Genomic DNA, 23,781 nt, shown 5'->3' on the forward strand with positions numbered 1-23,781 from the left:
GAAGGCGACTCAATAAAAGTTTGTTTCTGAGTGGCCTTGGTGGAAGTCTGCACTGTGTACACTCCTGGTTGTGTAATATTTTTGGCACTAACAAACAAATTCACAGTGAAAGTCAGCATTACACACTCAACACTATGTTTCTGTGCCCAAAGATTGCATTTATGATGATGTTGATTGACAGAGTTCACTGACCTTTGACCTGCCATATTAATATGAAATATGATAAACATCCCAGAAGACACGTTTTTCATTTATCCATCCTTTATACATCATGTCTGGGTCTCAGTGACGGTAGAGATGAAATTAACATTCTTCGCTGGGCTGATAACTACGACCAAGTTACCTACGCAACATGTGGTTCTATAGAAACACGCTAAACTGTCCACACCAGAAATTAAACTAAACCACTGCACTTGAGGAAATCTTTTTTCCTCAGAACAATGGATGCTTCTTCCTCTCTAATATTCATCGGGATTCAATGAAATATGCAGAACAGTCACACAAGAATGCGTATATAAAATAAACTGGTCTATTATAATGATGGCGCATGTTCCTAGTACATGCTGGTGTGTTTTACTGCAAACGTTTTCTTACTGACTGGATGATTAACATATGTGTAATGAAGATCCATAAGTATTTATTGATGGTTATTGTAAATATAATGTTGCAAGCTAATGAACGTCCCACTTGATGATAATTAAATTAGTGTTGAAAATCAAAGACAAACATTAGACTCCCTTATCGTTAATTCAGTCCCACAGTCAATCGTCTACATTTGTGTGATCAAATTGTAACTGTGATCAAACTGTCCGTTGCCGAGCTGTTAAATAGTTCCCTCTTCACGAACCCCGCTGCTGTCGCTGGGTCAGATTCGTGTTTGTCTCCCTGGTAAGGCCACAACGGGATTCGGGGAACATTAACCGATCTCAGATCTGCCAGAAGTCATTTCACGACACCCCGTTGATTGTTTCCTCGCGAGAAGTCGCGAAGTTTCCGGTGTTGTGTATGTTCCTGGAAACATGGCGGCCAGCTTCCGCGGCCGTCCTATCCGAAGTCTTCGGATGCGAGGTAAGCATGAAAAACTCGACTTAATGCCAAGTAGATGAGCATAATATCGCAAATATAGATTTTCTGATGCCGGTGATAACCTTGGTGCGCTCACATGCAATGCCCGCGGTCCGTGTTTTTGACAGGTCGGAATGACAGCGGGGAAGAGAACGTACCGCTGGATCTAACCAGAGGTAAGCAGAGGCTTCATCACATCACACTGAAAGCGATTATTGTTCAATGAGGATGGGCACAATCTTTTCAAACTCAAGCCTCTTAAAGTGAAAATCCGGTCAGGGCACGTGTCCTGTCCTTGGTATTGTCGTTTCACCTGTTTTCCTTTCTGTTTCGTGTAATAACATTGCTAGCGATATCATAATAACAGGCGTTCGCGAGCTAACTAACTAGCTGAGTTAGCGTTAGCTAGCTGCCACGGCTAACCAGCCATGACGACGCTGTTGTTTTGATTGGTGAGTGGGCAAACTAGCCTGTTATTTAGCGAACCACCCAGAAGTGTTGCAGTCATGCAGGAGAAACTGGGCTTCAAGGTTGCTCGCTGAGCAGCATTTAATCAGCACAGGGGGCGCAGGGTGGGTTCTCTTGCGGTGCGCTGATTCTCAGATGTACAAGCTGTTCAGGTTTACTCATCCAGCCGCAGCACTGCACAACAGTTTGTTTACATGACGCAGATATTCCTGTCCAAGTCTGTAGGAGAGGATCCGGGGGGATTTTATTCTAACCCTTGAAATCAGGGCTGTTTGAAACGAAAATGCTAAACGAATGCTGCAAAACGTTACGGTAGAGCCATCTTTACCCTGGTAACGCGACCGACCACTGCTCCGCTGAGCCGAAGGAGTGACAGCCCGTCAAGTGTTTGATGGTGGATGTGTCCGCGGTGCTGGGGCAGCTTCACCATCTCATCAGTATTATGACACATGTCGGTGCCCAAGAGTTAACCACGTCTGTGTACTCATTATGTGCATTGCAGGTTTACAGGGACCGCTTTATAAACAAGAATACACACTCGCAAGCAAAGTTGCCCAAAGCCGTTCAGTTCATAGCTGGGTGAACAAATACATGCATAAGTTGATAAAAAGACTACATGCTACACTCCATAGTGGGAAGTAGCTTTATTAAAGCACTAAACCTAAATTACTGGATGCAGCTCTTTGTCTGGTGCGTTTCAGAGCTGTTAAACTAAACATTCATGCTCCGAGTTAATGAATCCTTGTATCTCAAGAATAATTTGCCATTTGACATGTCAAGAATGTTCTACGTATTAGAAAACACAGAATAGTTGTGAGGACCTGAAAATAAAAAAAAGAAAACACTTCCCCGCTTAAGTCTGGTTTTTACTGTCTTGACTTTGTTTTTACTGTACACACCAAATTAGCTTGACCAGATTTACCAACTTCCTTCCTGCAACATATCAATTACGGTTCACTGGCTGATGTTATGGCAATATGGTTTAATACTTGTATTAGTTACATTGTATTTTCTTTTTTCCTCTTCCTGCAGAACCATCAGAAAACTTCCGTGAAATCCTACAAAATGTGGCCAAATCATACGGAGTCAGTAACATGCGAAAACTCGGCCACCTGAACAACTTTGTTAAGGTAATGTTGTTGGTTTTTACCCACGTTGTTCTTTAGCAGTTTGAGACGGTGCGAGCAAAACGGAGAAACTCTGAAAGGTGGCGGTGTCTCCTGAAGAGGAAACGGACAGCTGTGTGTGTGTGTGTGTGTGTGTGTGTGTGTGTGTGTGTGTGTCAGATTGACTGGCCGTACATCGACATGGTTCCCCTCCTCCTCTCCTTCTAGTAGTGAAGCTGATGGTGTAAAGGCTCAGTGAGAGCTGTGCATAAAGAGGCTATGACTCTGAAACCAGATATTTCTGATGATCAGGCGATGAACCTGAGACACCTGTAAAATCCGGTTATTGCATGAATTAACTGTATTGGCTCGTCTGAATGTGCACAGTTTAGTTCATGGATGATAGTAGTGCTGTGTTTGTTGTCATCGTCAGAGGTGGGGATGAAGTCGTGATGATTGAAGATCCTTTCATCACGTTTTCAATGAGAGCAACTAAATTGTATGTTTTTGCTGGACTGAATCACAACATACGTGATCACAGTTGTCGGGATGACAGGGCGGCGGTTTAAACTGCTGAGTAATGAGAGCAGGAGGAGGCATTGGAACTGAGGCAGGAGGATGGTTGTTGTATTTGTATGGAAGATGTATCAAAGACTATTGCAGTATAGTTATATAGAGTTACCATGATGAAATCACATGTACTATGATGGAAAATTATGGCCATATTGCCTGGTTCACCAAATGAAAACTTGTAACATCTTCATCTTTGAATGTTTGATTAATTATAATTGCTGGCCATAATGCCTCAGTGAGAAATGTCAAAGACACTTACGCAACCAATTCATCAATCCCAGCAGCGGACATATGCTATAGTTGGTTTCTGACACATTTGGACTGATCGCTGGTGTCCGTGCAGCAAGTAAGAGACAACAAGACAGCTTGAAATGTAGCAGGTTGAAGTGTGAGCCAAGGTTTGTGTCGTTAATACATACACCTAATTCTCTTGTTTACAGCAAGACAGGAGGGTAATGTCCACAACGTGTCTGTGTGTGTACGTCTGTAGCCTCCGATTCCTTATAAGGATTCTGGGACAGTGAGGGTGACCTAATCCCCCTGGAGAGTGTCACATGCCCCTTTCCCGGTCTCCTCTCCCCTCCTCCTGCCTGCTTGGGCTCTGACATCAGAGCTGGTTCAAAACAACCCCCTGCTCTCCATGTCTTGGCCCCCTCATCCCATCCTGATCCAGCTTGTCTCCTGCTCTGCTCTGTGCTTTTTAACTGAGTATAGGGGATATTTGTATTCAGCTCCAAGAAGTCCCAGGAAAACTACCTGTCGAATCAGCATCCCTGGTGATGTCCTGCCAGGATAGAGTACCTTCAGCTGTGCTGATGGAGTAGCATTGACTTGATGTTGCAGCACCCCAGGGTGCTGATAAGAAAGGTTGCTGCTCTAAAGTGGCACCAACCTTTGACCAAGGTGCTCAGTGTTTTCTGCCAATGATGGATTTTAGTGTGTGTTGTTGTGGCTTTGTCCTGCCATTTGACATAGACTGCAGTGCGCCTGAAGAATTACTGTTTTCGTAATGAGCCCCTTTGTGTATGTAATATTTGAAAATTGTATATACCAGCTGTGTGTGGGCCTCTGTCAGTGATGGAGGACTTATTGTGCAGGAGCTGCTAAAAGGGGTAATTCATGCTGAAAGCAGAGCCGATTGCCAGCCTGTCTGGGAATGGCACAAAAACAGGAGCATGGCTGTGGGTAGAAGAATATTACAGTATCGTCAAACCATGCATTCGTTCTACATCCATATACATTCATAGACATGATACATTCATATTTCTAGCAAGTGCCTCCGTGACACAAGCTGACACCCCCTACCAGACCTGTGAATATGTTGCCTCAGTGCTCTGGTAATTATAACCTCTATTCACCGCCAGTGAAAGCACAACATTATCCATTCACGATTCACCTCCTCCAAATAAGCCAGCATGTAACAGACAAGTGGAAAAGAACAACAAACATACCTACATGGCTGCTGCACCCTGTAGGAAAGTGTTCGGGTTTCATCTGTCCTGTGCAATGGAGGCATTGTGATTCTGTAAAACTCCTCAACGTCTTCACCTTATCTTGTCATTTCTTCACAAAGCCATTATAATTGACTTTCTCCAGCATTTCGGTGCTACGTGATTCGTTATTAGCATAAAGTTGCTGCTTTCATTCCTCCTCAGAGCTCCATGTGTAATTTGAGCTGACTGGGCACACAACTCCCGCAAGCTTGTGATGCTGCTTTAAGGTACTAAAAGCTAGGCTAACACAGAAGTCATTTGTGTCAGAGGTGAAAAGGAGAGGAAGAGGATGTTTGTTGAGGAAGCTATGAAGAGAAAATGTGAGCCTTTCCTCCTGCTGTCAGTGTGAAGGTAACCGTTAGCGCCTGCAGTGTAACATGTACACAACTGCTGACGTGTCACTCCAACCAAAACTCTTTTTTTTTTTTTTAACCCTCTTTGTTAACAGTGTCTCTGTTCAGTTGTTTCACCTCAGATTGAATCGTTTCCCAGTAGTGTGGTACTCAGCCCGTTCTCATATTAACATATCATAATACGCCAGTGTGCAGTATTTTACTACTGGATGGCATCGGAAGACGCTGCCGTTCAGCAAAACAGAATAATGCTTATTTAAATAACTGGTTTCCTTCTATCTGTGTTTTAGCTGCTATGCAGTGTTGGTCATTATGAGGAGTACCTTGGGTTTACACACGAAGAAATCATCATTTGGTGAGTGTCGTTTTCACACACTAATTGAGTGATTGTACACCCTTTAATTGTTGTTTTTATCAAAATGTTCTCTATTTCAGACAATTACCTTACTTAATACTGCCAAGATCAGTCAAATAAGTTCTAACTGTTGATGTTTTTTATTCAGAACACAATTTTCTTTAAATTGATTCTTTTTATCAATTTAATTCTGTGGTTTCTGATCAGCTGGAGTTCACGGAAGTAGTTGCGCTCAAGAAATAATTCCAGAAAAAAAAAAAAGATTGTCAAGTTGATAAATTTGTCAATAGGATATTATGTGATGTCTTTTGTTATTCCATCCCCAGTCTGCGGCTAGCTTTACTAAATGAGGCTAAGGAAGTGCGTGCTGCAGGGTTGCGGGCACTCCGCTACCTCATTAGAGACACCAGTGTGCTGCAGAAGGTCCTCAGACTACAGGTGGACTATTTGATAGCCAGGTGAGTCCTGCTTTGTCCATACGTGAAAGGTTTATGTCTTGATTCGAATGTGCCAGTTTCATGGTGATGCTTCCATCCCATTTGTTTTCTCCTGCTGAGTCATTAAAAAGGGACACGACTAATGATGCCTGTGTCTTTGTTCAGATGCATTGACATCCAGCAGAGCAATGAGGGGGAGAGGACTCAGGCTCTCAGACTAGTCCGAAAGGTAAGATAACACACACGCGCGCGTGTTACTCCTCCACAGCCATCCAGTCTGATTAATTAGTACCGTCGTTGTCACTACTCAGCCTTGTGCCAACACGTAGACGATTGGCGCAGCTTCAGTGTCGGTGTGATTGTGGTTTGACGACTTTGCAGTCAATGATATTTATAGCAATTTCTCTAGTTTACTGTAAAGTTCGTTTACACATACACACAAGCAAGAACTGTCTGGTCCTACTGGCTGCAGTGTGACACCTTGAGTGCATGACTTATTGCCTGGTTTCTCACTACAAAACTACATTTCTCTCATCACTGGATGGATATTAAGTCCAATGAGAAATCTATTAGATAACCATCACACCACAGTACCTTGTTCCGCAGACACCGTCTTTGAATTTCAAACATCTGAACTCCCTCAGAAAAATTGCTATTTAAAAATGTTCCTTTTTTTTTCTTTTTTTTTTTACCGGTGTTCGTCCAGATTTGTTTGATGACTCACCTCTCTCATCCTCTCCCTCCTCCTGTAGATCATCACTGTCAATGCCATGCTTTTCCCAACTTCTGTCGCAAACTCTCTCATCGCTGTGGGGACTGATGGACTGCAAGAGAGAGACCGCATGGTCCGAGCAGCTATTGCTATCATCTGTGAGCTGGGTGAGTGTCCGGACTGTTCAAATGGACTTATAGGTGCCTACACAAGGAGTCGTCAGTGGACTGAACCTCTTAATGATATATACTTTAAGAAATATGACATTTATTGCTTTGTTCCTCGCTGTAGCCCTGAAGAACCCAGAGGTGGTGGCCAAGCGGGGAGGTCTCAGCACCATCCTCAAGAGTGTGATCGACTGTCAGCTGAGCCGCATCAACGAAGCTCTCATCACCACCATCCTCCATCTACTCAACCACCCACGAACCCGTCAGTATGTGCGCATTGATGTCGAGTTAGAGGTAAACACACTCACACACACACACACACACACAGGCAGAGATATGAACTGACTTTAAAAGAAGCGACTGCTCATAAGTGAGCCGTTATGGTGGGAGTCATTCCGCTCAGGATTAGCAGCCGTAGTTTGCCGTCTTGGCTGAGGTCATTACTCCTGAGTTTTATGGGGTTATTTAATCATCAAGAGTAGAGTCGAAGCGATACCACTACTAATTGTGTTTCACGTATGTGTCGTGAAAAGTTTTACTCATTTATTTTATGTGATTTTTTTTTTTTCCCTCCCTCCAGCAAATCCTTGCGCCTTTCACAGATTTTCACTACCGTCACAACGCAGACATGGCTGAAGGGCAGCTCAAGTGAGTGTGTGGGGTTTGAAGAGTGTTGGTATCACAGTGGAAACAAAAAGATAGTGTTCTGACATTTGCGTCTGTTTACTGTTTCTGTGTTCCAACATTGGTAACACCACGTGTCCAGAAATGCGTGTCGTGTTTTTGTGACGTGACCCTCTTTATCAGGGCTGCTTGACTCAAGAATGACTTCGCCTGAGGATGTGAACCGGTCACAATAATCACCATCATCCTGAACGCCACCAAAATGTTGGCTTTTTTTTTTTACCGATTTTTGCGGACTCAAAGATTCTGTGTTACTTTGCTCTCGTGTCTGATGCAGTTCATAGAGTTGCATCACGCTCTGTCAAAGTGTCTCACACAGATCCTAATGATGTATGTAGTGAACACAGTGTCCTGTTTTTAAATGGGTGTGTGTTTTTATTTTCTCAGAGAGGACAAAGAGGCACGTTTCTTGTCAAGTAGGATGGCCATAGTTGCAGCTTTCCGCTCCTGGTCTGGTAAGGCCTCAGATGTCATTCCATTCTAGATTAAATGAATGGATTAGTTTGTTCTTACTACCTGTCAGTAAATCTCTACTATTGTCTTTGTTTTCTACTCAGGGATTATCAACCTATGCAAGGCTGGAAATTCTGGAATCCAATCTTTAATTGGTTTACTTTGCATACCAAATATGGAAGTGAGGGTGAGTGTACAAGCAGACGTTTTGTTTTTTTTTTGGATTTAAAAGCATAGTAAAACACGTGTGGTCCTCATTGTGTTTTTCTACCACACTGGTTCATACCCGAGCCAGAGTACTGACTGATCGTGACTACTGATTGATATGATAGGAAGTCCTCATTGTTGCATGACCTGGCTCAAGTTGTAAAATTTGAATAAATGCAGACAATAAGAGCTCTGGTCCAATACACATCCATGATTTCCCAGCTTAAAATATTTCCATATTTTCTGTTTTTCTTTGCTGTTTTAAAACAGTAGTTGCAGTGGAAGCACAGCTCAACTTCCTGCTGTTTGAGGGCAGAGAAAAGTTGATTTTCTGTCTGTAGCACTGGTCGGACATAACTGGGCTAGCTGGGAAGTAGTAAGGTTCTGTTTCAGGTCGAATAAATCATGTGGTATCAGATTGTTTCATAGACTTCCATAGTTTCCTGCCTTTCTGATACTGGAATTGGAATCCGATCACTCTGAAGACATCAACCTTTGGTGGCCTCTGTTTTTTCCAGATGGAGTTCTTAAAACTAAGAACTGCACCGACAGGCTTTGACTTGGGTTGGGGCAGAGTCCAGCTGGAATGGGAGTGTTTGAGTACAGAGTGTGATATTGTATTAGCACAGATACATCAGATTAGATCTGAAACTTGATATCAGTGCTGTTTTTCCCGTGGATTGAAAAATTAACTTGACACCAGGACTGCCACACATTTCGTAGCATGGTATTACGCTGCAGCAACATAAAGATTGATGTAAATGTACTTTGGACTGTGTCACACATTGATGATCTCATCGTTTCATTGAAATGGTCCTTGCAGAAAGGCTTGTTGGAGGTGTTATATGAGATATTCCGGCTCCCTGTGCCCATCGTAACTCAAGACTTCACAGAAGCTCTTCAAAGTGTTGGTGAGTGAAACAGCTTTTCTGCCTTCAGCATTTATTTATACACTACGACAGCTTCTTAGGAGGGTATTTTTATTGCGCCCCAACAAATTGGTGTCAGCTTGACATGGCAATTGCAAAAAGCATATCTGGCATTTTGCATCGGAATGATTTGGTGTGCTAGAGTCCAGTGAACGCTGTCCATTTTGGGATGTAGCGGATAAAATATTATGACTCACTAAGAGATGGAGACAAATACCTGACAGTGTCTGAAAAATTGTAGGATTAGCTCACAGTGTGAGTGCTGCTACAACCCACGTTTGCTGACCAGCTAGTAGAAATGCAGCGTGACGTAACAGGCTGAGCAGCGTGACCACACAGGCATACTAACATTAACGCTACTTATCTCAAGCTCTCTTTGCAAAATGGGAATCCTGCGTTTACCTTTTGTTTTAGCTTTTATTCCATGCACATGAAGGTTCCTGCTGCAAGGTCCTGCTTAGCGTCATGGTTGTCCATTGTTACAATGGCAGCTGCACGCACGCTGAGAACCTAGATAACGATGCTACCTGTTGGTTCAATATGCGTGTTAATGTACGGTTTGCAGCATCAGAGTGATGGCTGTTCTGAAGATTAGTAGATCTGTGTTGTACTTTGTGGGTAGCCAGAAACGAATACGTTTGCTGAAATGTCGCAGTCTGTTGGCAGCTTCACACACACACACACACACACACACACACAGACATCAGTAGCCATCCTTTCCTGTGGTTGTCCTCAGACCCCGCCAGGTTCCAGGACACCTGGAGGCTGTCTGATGGGTTTGTTGCTGCTGAGGCCAAAGTTGTCCTGCCCCATCGGGCTCGGTCCAGGTGAGAGACCGTAGGAGAAATGGAACAGTTGCGCTAAACTACCATCTGTCTTTGCAGTCTTTGAAACTTCACGTCATTGTTGTTTGTTCCACCAGGCCTGATCTGATGGACAACTACCTAGCGTTTGTTCTGTCTGCCTTCATCTCCAGTGGGCTGCTAGAGGTAAGTAGATACATGGGAATGATCAGCATTTTAATTGGGAACCAATTGTAAATACATGTTTACACACACGGGCTGGTTTTCTGCTTGCTAAGATAACACCCGCCCGACGTCAGGCTCCTGACTGTTCTGTGTTTCTGTTTGCACTCATTGCGTTTACATTGGCGCACAGGACCTGAAAGTTCCTCTTTGTCTCTTCATGTTCATCTCCATAGGGTCTTGTTGAAGTGGTGACAAGCAATGATGATCAGCTCGCCATCAGAGCCACCATTATTTTGGGAGAACTTCTACATATGGTAGTACAGGAAAAGGGCCGGTAGCCATGACAGTGTTATTTAGACATGAAATTAATCGTCCCTCTTTTCCTCCACCTACCTTGTTTTTTGTTTAGGCAAACACAATCCTTCCTCACACCCACAGCCATCACCTGCACTGCCTTCCCACCCTCATCAACATGGCCGCCTCCTTTGATATCCCCCAGGAGAAACGACTGTGAGTACATTCATGCTTGCTTTTTCTATTCTTCCTCACAAATTATTTTTCTCTGTACAAACACTTGTACGTGTGACATTAGAGATTTATGATAACACGTTTGTTTCAGTCGGGCGAGTGCAGCCGTCAACAATTTGAAGCGTTTCCATGAGAGGAAGAAAAAAGGTTTGAAACCACACAGTCTGTATCTGGACCACATCATCCGCAAGTCCGTGTCTTCTCACAGCCGCAGGGAGTCCCACTCCCGAGCCCACAGGGACATCTATGTCATTAAGGTAAGCTGCTCAATGATTTCTAGGACTTGAGCTTCCCTCCACACTGTAGCTGTCGAACGTAATAATCAATCACGTTAGACAAATAAGCATACTTTCCCTCTTTCTCAAGGTCAGAAGATATCAGTTTCCTATGCATGTATCCAGGAAATATGTAGCTTAGCGCAAAAGTAAATATCAATGGAGAAATGCACATGGTTATTTTTCCGTTATTCTTCTGTTTCAGATATTTGTACTTTTATGTTTTTAGTTTGCAAGTTAGCAGCTCCTTCACCCAAGAGTGAAAGCCAGGTGTTGCTGCAATCCAAAACGCTCCAGTGTGTACACTATTCATCCAATTAATGAGATAATTCAATATACTGTGGTTAGAACTGGTGGTGCTGTCATCATTCGTGCTTTTGTTTGGTTTAGGACAGACAGACGCGCAATTAAAGACATGGAACTGCCTCAACGCATTCATTCTGCCGATGGCCATTTTCTGCCAAGCAGTGTCATTTTTGCTCGTTAGCATATTGAAATAGTTTCAGAGCTTCTTATTTCCTCACATTGAGGCAGCAGCCTTGAACTCCTGTTTCTTGTGTTCAGGATACAGAAGAAGCACTGATGATGAACCTGAGGGACAGTCACATTCTCAACCACAAGCAGAACCTGGAGTGGAACTGGCTGCTCATTGCCACCATCCTAAAGGTCAAGCAGCTCTCGTGTTGCACCACAAATATGCTTTTGCCACTTTTTGTTTCAGTGTGACGTTGAAATGTTGTTTGTCTCCCTCAGTGGCCACATGTAAATCTCAGGAACAACAAAGATGAACAGATGCACAAGTACGACCCAGTTACATCCAAACCTTGCTGACCTTTGGTCTACTTTTCTGAGCGCTGGCCCTGAGTGTGTCTTTGCTGTGTGTGATGCAGGTTTGTGCGGCGGCTGCTGTACTTCTATAAGCCCAGCAGTAAATTGTATGCAGGGCTGGCGTTGGATCACTTAAAGGCGAGACAACTCACTGTGGTCGGCTGTCAGTTTGTCGAGTTCCTCATGGACTCTGATGAGGTGAGACGAGTGCAGCCAAAAATACACACTGATTTCTATTTTTAAGATCTTTGTCTAGTTTCTTAACTCTCCTGTTCTTTCCTGTCTCTCTCTCTCTCCTCCCACCGTCTCCAGGACGGCCAGGGTTACCTGGAGGACCTGGTGAGGGACATGGTAACATGGCTGTCCTCTTCGTCAGGTCTGAAGCCTGAGCGCTGTCTGCAGAGCAACGGCCTGCTCACTACACTCAGCCAACACTACTTTCTCTTCCTGGGGACTCTCTCTTCACACCCACAGGGAGTCAAACTTCTGGAGAAATGTGGCCTGTTTCAGTGGTGAGTGCAGCCATGGATTTCTGAGCTTTCACAGGCGAGTAGAAGGTAAAACATCACGCTCCTGTAACACCTTCTTGCTCTTTGACTTTACAGCCTGCTGAATCTGTGCTCTGTGAAGAACCAGGATGCTGTGCTGAAACTTGCTGTATCCACACTGGACTACAGCAGAGACGGTCTGGCCAGAGTGATCCTCTCCAAGATCCTCACTGCTGCTACTGATGTAGGGAAGCCACACCAACACAAATACCTCTCAGGCTGTGATGGACTCTTTCACAAGTTCCCAGTTGTTGCACATGAATTAAGCAATACATTAAAGTAACATCCAAAGTATTTGTGTTCACATAATGCACACAAACTAGCAGATGGTTGACATAAATGTTGTGATTTGAAATCGTGTCCCTCTTTCACATAATGCCTCCCGTGTTACCGAGCAGACCTGCAGACTGTACGCCACCAAGCACCTTCGTGTGCTGCTGCGAGCAGGTGTGGAATTCTTCAGCAGCTGGGGCATGGAGCTGCTGGTCACACAGCTCCATGACCACAGCAAGGCCGTGTCCATGGAGGCGCTAGACATCCTGGACGAGGCCTGCGAGGACAAGGTGAATGATGGAAAACACACTCGTCCCCGAGGCCCTGACAGCATCGTGTTTGTCAGTTTAGCTGGCAAGAAATTAAATGACAGATAATTAGCAGTCAGTTGCAGCGTATTGAGCATCTTCACTTCCTCTAATTTTGAAAAAGAATTCCTCGGGGAAATGAAATTAACAGCAACAATTTTTTTTAACAGCCACATTTTTAACAAAGGCCTCTACAAAACAATGAATATCATATTGTTACTGAAAGTCAAAATTGGTGCAAGTACCGAAGCAAATTTCAATAAGTCGTAAGTGTGTTGGTGCAACAGTGCAAATGGTTGTTGTCCATCAGAGCCACGTTGGTTGTAATGAAATACTGTGAAACATTTAGGGTGCATCGCACTGTATTCATGGCACTTTGGAGACATTTCAGAAAGAATAGAATTTTTTGATTTTTTTATCGTGGAACAGTGTCCTATACTTTCCTAAAGTCTTGTTCTTTCATTCTCTCAAATTATACAGTTCTAATCTTTGCATTACTGCCTTCATATAGTTTAGCTAAAGCATTTTGTCGAGTATCTTCAGACAGTAAAAACAGTTTGTTTATTTAAGCAAATATATAATGAAACAACATACAATTTTTGCATTTGCATGGTTGTAATTACTCACGGCTGTTACAGTGCGACCCATCATTCAACACGAAGTGGGTTTTTGTAGCATAACAATCCCAAACGGCGTGAGGAAGAGGCACATTTTTCTTGAAGATATTCTGACTCAAAATCCTCTCCACCGAACAGTTGAGCCAGATGTTCAAGGTGTAAGAGGCAGATGAAAACTAGAAGACTTTGTCTCAGACAGCCTTGTAGTTTAACTTCATGTAATTCAGCAGAAAACAGATGGACGAGGGTGAAAACCTCCTTCGTGGATGTGATAGTGGATGTCTACTATTTAAAGCTTAAATGTGTTGTTGTGCGTCCGCTCCTTGCGCTAACTAACTTCGCGTGTCGTGCTGTTTGACAGGCTAACCTCCACGCTCTGATCCAGCTGAAACCAGCTTTGTCCCACCTGGGAGACAAAGGCCTCCTGCTGCTCCTCAGGTGGGTGTTGACTTCAACAGTCATCAAAAGTCAAGGATTATAATATCTGTCATTGGTTTATACAATGCTGAACCGTCCATCAGCCTTCTCAAATGCAGCTCTCCTCTTCTGCTCAGATTCCTGTCCATTCCTAAAGGTTTCTCTTACCTCAATGAGAGGGGTTATGTCAGCAAGCAGCTGGATAAATGGCAGAAGGTACAGCGTATCAAATCGTGTGGTTCCTTCATTGTTCGTCACTCTGTCTTAATGGACGTCATTGTTTTACTCAGAGACTTAAATGGCTTTTGTACTGCAGGAATACAACCTTAAGTATGTGGACCTGATAGAGGAGCAGCTCAATGAAGCACTAACAACCTACCGCAAACCTGTTGATGGAGATAACTACGTCAGACGCAGCAACCAAAGGTGAGAAGCTGCTTCTCAAAGGTACAAATCATTGTTGGTCACCAGCTGAGTCCCGAGTGTCTCTCATTTCTCTGATTTGGTTTCCAGGTTACAAAGACCAAATGTCTATCTCCCTGTGCACTTGTACGGTCAGCTGGTCCACGATAAGACCGGCTGCCATCTCTTAGAGGCTCAGGTAACCACTTCAGCTCAGCTCTTAGTTTATTTGCGTCAGTGGTCTCTTTGGAGCAGTGAGTTGTGTGGCTTTAGCGTCTCTTCTTTTACCCGTGTGTCTCCAGAGTGTGGTTCCTGACCTCAGCTACACGGTTCGCTCCCCGATGCTGGACACCTGGGAGGGCATCAAACAGCTGAAGGCTGCTCTCTGGGCTTTGGTTAGCAACATTTGACATGTCTTTTAGGGATGTCCCCATCAAGCGATCAATCACAGTCCCACACTCCATATTAATTTGAATGTATCTTAATGTGTGTGGTGATTTTTTTACGAGCCACTTGATCCAAATCACGTAGTCCTGCATCAAAACTTTGAGGGGCCTGGGCTTGGATCGATGAAATGATGTGAATAAAACTTCCACTGGCAGAACACAAGTCCTAAATTTGACTTGATGATCCTCGACAGGGAAGATGGATGTTCTCCTCACCATTTGTTCATGATTATTGGGTTCATATGGTAGCTCATAAGTATATGTTCCACCTCTGAGTCTGCAACTTGAGGAATTTGTGATGAACTCATTCATTTTGACTTGCACATCCAGCACAGTGCTGCTCTCGAGAGGTCGAGCTTAAAATATATCCAGATCACGCCTGATCTCGATTCTGATGGGACGCCTCTACTGTCTGTACTGCTTTCTTCCTCTCACTAAAATAATGCTGCCTATAAAGAACCGGCTGTGATGGTGTTTGTTGTTTTCCCTGCAGGGCAACATTGGCTCTTCAAACTGGGGTCTGAATCTCCTCCAGGAGGAGAACGTCATTCCTGACATCCTTGCATTAGCGCAGCACTGTGAGGTGCTGTCAGTCCGGGGGTAAGCCCTTTATTACAATACTCAACTACCACTGCAGCTAGAAAGACCTTCAGAAAGGAAGAATCTACTCTTGATTAGGCTTGATTGGTCAGTCAGTAATACAGAACGTACTCAGAGTAATTTTATTGTCAGTTCTGCCGTTTGTACAAGACAAGAGGATCAAAATGCAGTTTTTCTCCAACCACACTTTGAATTGAATTGATAATACAAAGTTAGAAGGGATGTACTGAGAAGTACTCAGAATTCGAAAGTAAGGGGTCTGGAACCAGAACACGGCACGCAAGCACAGTAAAAGAATCATATTAATGTAGTATAAAAACAGTGCTCAACACGAGTACTGTAGTCTTTAATCCATATTTGGGTTTTGCTTGTATTTAATGTTGATAACTCTAAGCTGTCAGTCTTCAGAACTCATTTGATCTGACCTGAAGCACTTCTCTAACGAACAAACCAAACCAAGATGTTAAAGGTTGATTGTGCATCGACAGAGCGTCTGTGTTGAATATGTTGACTCACCATCCGTCTGCACCCACAGGACCTGTGTGTATGTGCTGGGCGTGATCTCCAAGACCAGGCAGGGCTGCGAGGTGCTGAAGCAGTACGGTTGGGACGCAGTCCGACACAGTCGCAGGACGCTGTGGCCTGTCACTCCAGACGAGGTCGAAACACAGCTGACCTCTGAACTCTCCTCAGTACCGAGCACGCTCAGTCTGAACTCTGAATCCACCAGCTCCCGCCACAACAGTGAGAGCGAGTCTCAACCGAGTATGTGCTCATTTTGTATTGATTTCATTTGTAAGCAGCTCAGCACTACGATGGATTTGTCAAACTAATGCGCTGAGTTGTGCCTCTGCCCTGTTTTAATGGAGAACCTGCTTCCTTGCATTGCCTTGCTGATCCTAATTCACTCCTCACTCCCCCAGACATGTACATCCTGGACGATGACAAGTGTGATGCTCTGGACCAGTCCGACGAGGCTCCCTACTACATACACTCCAAACCGGTCAAGGACCGCAGCCCCTTCACAATCCTTGCCTCGACGCGGTTCGTACGCACCCGCTTCCTCAACTCCCTGTCCCTCCCCAGCAAGAAGTTGCGATCCACAAGTGACCCCAAGACCCCGACAGGCTCCCGCACCCCCACTGAAGTCAAGCCGGACAGCATGAGGCGTAACAGGACAGTGACGGAGCCCTCTGTCTACAGCCCAAACCAGGGGGACGTCTTCAGCTCTGTGTTCAATGGCAGAGGAATGCAGAAGAGTCCCACTGTCAGTCTGGAGACATCATTTGTCGGGACCCGAGGGGGCTCAGAGGAGCAACTCATGGATGGAAGGCTGGCCAGGGGCGGAGGCTCAGGCCTGGGACTCAGTGGTCTAGGAGGGCACATGGAGCACCCCAGTCGGGAACGGGAGCAGAGCAGCCGAGAGCGCTTAGCAGGGGACGGTGGTTCCTCTTCATCTGGAGGCAACATGGTAGGGGGTGGAGGAGGCAGCGGAGGTACGCAGTTCAAAAGCCGCAGTCAGAGCTTTAACACGGACACTACAACCAGCGGCATCAGCTCCATGAGCTCCAGCCCGTCCAGGGAAACCGTTGGAAACCCTGATCATTCCGAACCTGAACCAGACTCTTCTGACTGTGTGAGCCTCAACACAGTCGTATCAGCCAAGACTGTCAAAACGCTCTCCCCCCTCAGCCCTCAGGCTCAGACCAACCACATGTCCACGTCTAAGTCCTCCACCGTCTCTCTGGTACCGCCTGGCTCGTCACACACTCTCCCCCGCCGAGCTCAGTCACTCAAGTCCCCGTCAGTAGCCACCATCAAGAGCCTGGCTGACTGTAGCTTCATGTACACCAGCCCCAGAGATGCGCTGGGTTATGCTACACTGAAGAGGCTGCAGCAGCAGAGGATACACCCGTCTCTGTCCCACAGTGAAGCCCTGGCATCACCCGCCAAAGACGTGCTGTTCACCGACACTATCACCATGAAGACCGGCAGCTTGGACTCGAGGCTAACTCCTCGCAGGTAAGGCCACGCTACCGAGACTGTGTCCCAGAATAAAAGCACTGGTTTTACGTGTTTTCTCTTTCTTGATGTGCACTTGTGAAAGTGAAGTGTCTTTGTCTCTGGCGGGTGTGAAGGGTGAGGTTTGGGTCCACCTCCGCAGTCACAGCTGTTTGTTTTGTAGACATTCTGCTGTGTCCATCAGGTTAACAGATAGGAGGTGTACCTGCTCAGAAGCCAGCATCCTAAGTCCATACCGCCGACTGTCCAGAACCCTCGTCCCGCGGTGGGTGGGCCACCCTAGTGTCCTCCTCAGTGGTAGAAACGTAGCCTCTAGTACAGATGTTCAATCGTGTCCCTGCTGCTGTTACTCTGACCTCCACAGGGTGTTGCTTTGCCTCCTGTAGCTCTCTAGAAGAGGAAAAGCTCTAAAATCCCTGTAGCTTGGTGAGTTTTTGGTTGTTCCCTCCTCCAGGAGCTTTAACCCTCTAAATTTAGGAACACTGCACAGGTAGAGCAAGGCACTGTGTGGTGGTCATGGGATCCAACCCAGTATAAGTAACTGTATGTTGACCAGTGAGCATGAATAAATATAGCAGTGATGTCGCGCTCCTTCCGAGGCGGAGCAGACGACGCATACAATGCATGCAACAACCAAACAGCCGCCACGCTCTCTGTCCCTCTGTTTCCTCCTTAAACACACACAGCCGCTCCTCTCGTCCTCAGCCTGAGCTCCCCAGTGAGTCGCCACTCAATATTCACTACGAGGTAGTGTCCTGCTAATGTTAGCATGCCGCCAGACACCTAATTAGTTGCTCAGCTGCAGCACATTAATAAACAGCAAATATTTGGTAATTAAACCTTCCTAGTAGGAGGAGACATCTTTCCTCTAACAGTTAGATCTTCAGCTGTATTTGCTTGTTGGTAGATTTTGTTTTTTATTTTCATCGGGGGAGAAAGGAAGAATGTAAACTATCATACATTATCACACAAAGCATTGTTAATTAAATCCATTGTTGCACCATGTAGTGCTGGGCAGGTTATCGTATATTAATCAAGATGAATTGAGATGAATTGCAGCTGAGATGGGGAGTTAATTGCTGTCTTGTCCTCCGGACTTCTGGGTTAAACGGTAACCTGCGTAACCACAGCAGCTGCATACCGGTGTGGCGGGGAATTCAGCAACAGATGCGCTGGGCTGGCTCTTCCTGCAGTGTGGAGTCACAAAGAAGTGACACAGCAGTGGAAAAAAATGCCTTTGTGAGATCAAGACGCTGATTTATGAGTACTTGAAATGCAAAATGGAGATTTTAGGGGTGAAGTTTCACTTTACCAGCCTTTTTTTTTCTTCTGTATTTGAGACAACCATCACATTAACTGTCAAGAATTCAGACATATTTGTAGATTACTTTAAAATTGTATCCAACCAGATTCCACTGGAATAATGAAGAATTCATGGTGATCTTTATGATATAAAACATACGTCATCAGAATAATGCTGCGCTGCTCTGAGTCTTTGGCTCGGGACTCTTTTGAATCTCATTCCCGGCATCCCAGCTTCGGTCCTGATAGCTCGCCCCAGTATGATGTTTGAGAGGCTTTTCCAGCATCCTTCTGGCTCTCTGCTCACCAAGTCTCTCTGTGCTTCTACCCACCATTTGTGCTCATACCCCTCATGTTCCTTCCTTCTCCCAGCCTCTCCCCCCGGATCCTCTCACACACCTCTCCTCTTGCCCTCCCTAGGTTCCTGAAGGCTCTGAGCTTCGCCTCTCTGGATAAAGAGGAACTGCTTAGCCCCATTAACCAAAGCACCCTGCAGCGCTGCTCCTCGGTGCGCTCCATGGTGTCTAGCGCCACGTACGGGTGCAGCGATGACTACATCGGCTTAGCGTTGCCCATGGACATCAACGATATGTTCCACATCCGAGACACGGCCTACTTTCAGCAGAGGATCAGCCCTCCTTCAGAAGAGAGGAAACGCTTCCTCTTTGGCGATGGAGATGGTAAACGTCCCTTCATTCTGAGAGAAGAGAGCTCCTGTAGGGAGGTGTGGAGCAGGTAGCTGGAGGCACGGCTGTGTTGACGCTGAGTGTGGTCCCTCCCTCTCTAGGCGATCGTCCCCCTCTCCCCATTCTGAAGCAGCAGTTCAGCATCTCTGAGCTCATCGTGAACCGAGGCGACTGCCCCAACCACACGGTGGGCTCAGATGAGACGGGGCTGCAGGATCACACCGATGAAAACTGTCTCTACTGTGTAGGATCCATCGTCATGGGATACCCCACACAGCCACAGATCAACAACACACGCCCTCGGACGGGTCTGCACGCACACACGCACACACACATGTACATGTATATGTATACATAAATGTGTAACACTCTTTTTGTCTCTGCCAGACTTTGTTGACTTCCAGTCGTGGGGGGGTCAGAGCGGCCATCGTCTGGAGGTGATGCCTCAGTCCAAGTTCTCGGGGGTGTCTGGGTGCAGCGATGCCGCCGTCTCACAAGGCTCCATCTGTAGCACACCCACACCTGGTGACATCGTCATAGGTACGGCGACACACCTCCATGTTTTCAAGACTCGTTCAGTGTTTTGTGTTTTCTACCAAACGAAAACGTGATTTTCCCGTAATACTGAACCAGTCTGAGATGAGTTTAACTCCCCAGTCTAGCTTTGCTTATTTAACACCTTTTCATTTTGTAATTCACCAGCTGAATCCCACTGAGTTCACAAGATCTGTTGTCCAAACTCCCTTAGAAACAGTAGCAGCACCAAGTTCCAAATAAACAGCACCAAACACTCTGGTCCCTGCAGCAGTGATCCACCAACAAGCATGTTAGTCTCATAACCAAACCAGAATGAATCAGACCCTGGGTGTGTTTCTAGCCAAGCTCTAAATATGCCAAAAAATGAATAAATAAATTTGGAGTATTGATAAAAGATAAAGAAATGGGGACCGATTCGGTGAATAAATTGTGTCGTACTTCAGTCGTGTGGTTCTCACCAGAAGTTTAATATCCACCCTGCTGTTCATTTGAGGTTCGACTGGCGCTCTTTTCATTTCGTCATCGGGAGACAGGAGAATTAATGCCGTAGAACAAGCTCCTAGTGCTCCTGTCACGGAAGTGCGTGGAATCACATGTAGCCTATTGCAAATGTTTACAAAATTTTCGGTAAAAAAACAAAAACTTTGCAGTACATTTGGATAGAAACCTGACTGTTGTTACATTTAAGTCATCAGTTGTGCTTCAAGCTAAATTCAGTAAAGCACCGGCTCTGAAATGCGCTCACAAGAATAAACTCACATCCGCAGTGGTGGCTGGTTCACTGTTCAATGCTCCTCCTCCTCTTACTGACGCGCCGCTGACATCACACTTGACGCCATTTCTCAACAGCGAAGTGTCTCTGACTGATCTCTGTGAATCGGAAGATTCACCTTCCGTTGCAGACTCCTTCTTTTGTTGTGTATCACTGCTGTTACAAAGTATCTGCACTTTGTACTCTTTGCACCGCTGCCGGTGATCACATGATGAGAAATGGACACCTAAAAAGCAGGAGTAAGCGAGAGGTTAAAGCACCTGGGCAGTGACATTCTTACTAACTGGTGCTCGATGTGTCGCGTAGGTGGGAAGTCGATATCAGAGGACGGTCCCGCTTCCCGCGTCCTGCTGAGGAAGGAGGTGCTTCGCCTCATCATCAACCTCAGCTCCTCCGTAGGAACCAAAGGCCACGAAACAGGACTACTAACGTAAAGCTCTCTCCCAGCACGATCCGCCATGATCTCACATTGTCAAAGTTTTGTTTTTGTTTTTGTTTTTTAATTAGACTGTTAAACTTCACTCCTCTGTCCCTGCAGGATAAAGGAGAAGTTTCCCTACGCGTTTGATGACATCTGCCTGTACTCCGAGGTTTCTCACCTCTTAGCTCACTGTATGTTTCGCTTGACCTCGAGACGCTTCATACAGGAACTCTTCCAGGATGTGCAATTCATGCCGGTAAGCGTTTATTCCTTTCTTTTCTCCTTCTACCATTTCCTGTCAGGAGTTTTATATCGCTTTGTTCTCTTTATGTCGTGTAGATGTATGAGGAGGCCGAGGCAATCCTGACTAAGCTACCAAAACCTGTTGAAGAGGATGTTGATCCTCCCGCCGAATCCTGATCCCCCCTCCCACCCTTGTCTTCCCTACTGCCCTGGCACTTATCCTGCCACCCTACAAAGACTGAGAGACGGATACGGCTGTACGGGCGGGGAGGCATTTGGCCTGTTTCTGTTGCTCTAGACAGAGTAAGATCGCCAGTGAAGAGGAGGAGGAGGTGGTCATCACTCGCCGTTCCTCGAGCAAATGAGAGCTGGACTTCAGTATCTGTAAACAAAGTTTAACCTAACACACCTAATGCTGTTTCAGACTTGTGTTGTTTTTAACAGGAAAAAGGGGGAGCAGTTTAACCAAATATTGTGGTCAGATGGGTTGCCAATCTCGAGTAACGCTCAATAACACATGGACAGAAGAATGAGTTGGTTCGTTCAGACTCTGCTTAAAAAACAAGAAGAAAAATCTCTCGACTCTTTCCAGAGGTGGTGTTTCCTGTAATGAAATGTTGACCCCGTGACCCCACGTTCTTTTCTCCTTATGAAACAAAACACTAAAGAGGGTCCTGCTGTTAGTTTTTTTTTTTCTGTTTTGTTTTGTTGTTGTTTTTTTTTAAATATATCTCCAGCCTTCCTGGTTCATAGCCAACCCCCACCGCGATGTGTTCAAGGCTTTTTGCTTCTCTCACCTCATCACTCTCTACAACCTGTAGCCTCTTGTCAGCACACACGGCCAATTCCTTTTCTATTTCCTGTATCTCAGACAATCAAGCATCTGTAGTCTTCTTGTATTATCTTCCACTCTATATATGCCATTTCTACACCAGGAGAACAGCATGTGATTTTATGCTAGTTGACACCATCCATTTACTTGCTTGGGACATTAAATGTTTTCTTCCAGCCATTACAGGACTAGTAAGCTCGTGCTTTTTGTTGTCAGGAGGTGCTTCTGTGAACGACTCATGACAGATTTAGTGGAACATTTCCGACCCCTGCCGAAGCCCAGCAGCTGCCCGACTCTACGCCTTCTTACCTCTGTGCTTCACTTCCTGCTGCATGTGCAACAAGCATGGCAAAGTTGTATCGTCACCTTTAACGTGTTTCTTGCTTGTGAAACTTTTTTTAAAAGATTGGTTGCCATTACATGCCGCCATCACATTGTTGGAGTATAGATACCCCTGAATCCACAATGCAATATCACTGTCATCGGCTGAGACGGAAGGGGGGTGGGGGGGTGATGATGACTCAAAGGTTTCCAGGGAGACGGGGATGGGACGGATCTCTGTTTCCATTGGCTTGTTTTTTGCTCTAATGCTGCTACACAAATGGACTCATAGAGAGATGATTCATAGATCAGCTGAGTGACGTCAGATCCGATCTATTTATTATATGTCTGTACCATAGAGTGAGCTCAACCAGAGAAGAAAAAAAGTTATTTATATTTTTTCCTCAAGACTGTATTATAATTTAAATTTTTTTTTTTTTTCATTTTTGCCTGAATCGTGGTTTCCCTTGTATATTGTGTACAGTATGTTTTGGGGGCATTGATGACCTAAAGAAACATACAATCCTATCAAAGGGATGCGTTGTTAATAAAACAAAATTTGAAATACCCAACACATCTGTCTCTTCTTTTTTTTTCTTCTTCTTTTTGAATTCCTCCTCCTTTTATTCTCTACAAGGTCACCGAGTTGATCGGGAGTGAGGACGGAGGGAGAGGCAGTGCGTCATTACTGCTCTGAAGTACAGTTTCAGGTATCTGTTTTGTACTACAGTATTTATTTTCCTGACTAAGTTTTACTTGCACCCCTTAATTACATTTTACCACAAGTATCTGAACATTCTCTTTATGATACACGTTTCTGGGATTTTTTGGTGGGATTTCCATAACTCATAGATCATATTTGACCAGGTCTGTAGGCTTAACAGTAACTCACTGGAGCCCTCACGCTCACCCTTACCTCACCCTCCATGAGCACCTGATCGCCTTCACATTTGTGGCCCACACTCTTTGAGTGTTTCATGCTTTCAGAACATTTCAGAAAGTCTTTTTGATTTCAGTACATTACTAATCATTTTTGGGCGGCCCGGTGGAGCAGTGGTCCTCCCTGTGGCCCCCCAGCAAGAAGGTTGTGGGTGGAGCCCCGGCTGCAGCACGGGGTCTTTCTGGGTGAGTCTCCATGTTCTCCCTGTTCCTGCTGGGTTCTCTCTGGTACTCCAGCTTCCTCCCACAGTCCAAAGACATCAAGAGGGGACCAGGTTAATCCAGACTCTAAATTGACCGTAGGCGTGGCTGGGAGAGCCAATGGTTGTCTGTCTCTATGTGTTGGCCCTGCGATGGACTGGTGACCTGTCCAGGGGGAAGGCTGCTGGGATAGGCTCCACCCCCACCACCCTTAACAGGATAAGAGGTAGAAAATGAATAGACTAATACTTTCACAACAGAATCACAAATATGTGTGCCTACACTGCGGTAGA

At 45.3% G+C, this 23,781-nt stretch overlaps 1 protein-coding gene across 4 annotated transcripts; it reads left to right on the top strand.

Moving 5' to 3' along the window:
- Nucleotides 1-982: 982 nt before the first annotated feature.
- On the top strand, nt 983-22,912 carry LOC147260666 (rapamycin-insensitive companion of mTOR-like). Of its 4 annotated transcripts, none has more exons than XM_086207367.1 (38): nt 983-1,068; nt 1,194-1,241; nt 2,566-2,663; nt 5,349-5,413; nt 5,740-5,871; nt 6,016-6,079; nt 6,603-6,729; nt 6,854-7,023; nt 7,310-7,377; nt 7,801-7,868; nt 7,971-8,053; nt 8,897-8,984; nt 9,739-9,829; nt 9,925-9,991; nt 10,204-10,284; nt 10,380-10,480; nt 10,590-10,755; nt 11,338-11,439; nt 11,527-11,573; nt 11,664-11,799; nt 11,914-12,113; nt 12,207-12,333; nt 12,548-12,712; nt 13,709-13,785; nt 13,902-13,980; nt 14,081-14,190; nt 14,278-14,365; nt 14,469-14,561; nt 15,106-15,212; nt 15,748-15,977; nt 16,136-17,234; nt 17,398-17,499; nt 18,957-19,216; nt 19,324-19,530; nt 19,610-19,762; nt 20,838-20,961; nt 21,070-21,208; nt 21,292-22,912. In XM_086207367.1, the coding sequence occupies exons 1-38, from the start codon at nt 1,020-1,022 to the stop codon at nt 21,370-21,372; spliced, it is 5,292 nt and encodes a 1,763-aa protein (XP_086063493.1). In that variant the 5' UTR covers nt 983-1,019; the 3' UTR covers nt 21,373-22,912. The 4 variants fall into 4 exon arrangements, with proteins under 4 accessions (XP_086063493.1, XP_086063494.1, XP_086063495.1 ...); XM_086207368.1 differs by having other exon boundaries at nt 17,419-17,499; XM_086207369.1 differs by lacking the exon at nt 17,398-17,499 and having other exon boundaries at nt 18,909-19,216.
- The last annotated feature ends 869 nt before the right edge of the window (nt 22,913-23,781 follow it).

Source organism: Aulostomus chinensis, chromosome 6 (genome assembly GCF_037954235.1).
Source record: "Aulostomus chinensis isolate RoL2024-O1b breed Wild chromosome 6, RoL_Achi_v1.0, whole genome shotgun sequence".
NCBI classification, from domain to species: Eukaryota; Metazoa; Chordata; class Actinopteri; order Syngnathiformes; family Aulostomidae; genus Aulostomus; species Aulostomus chinensis.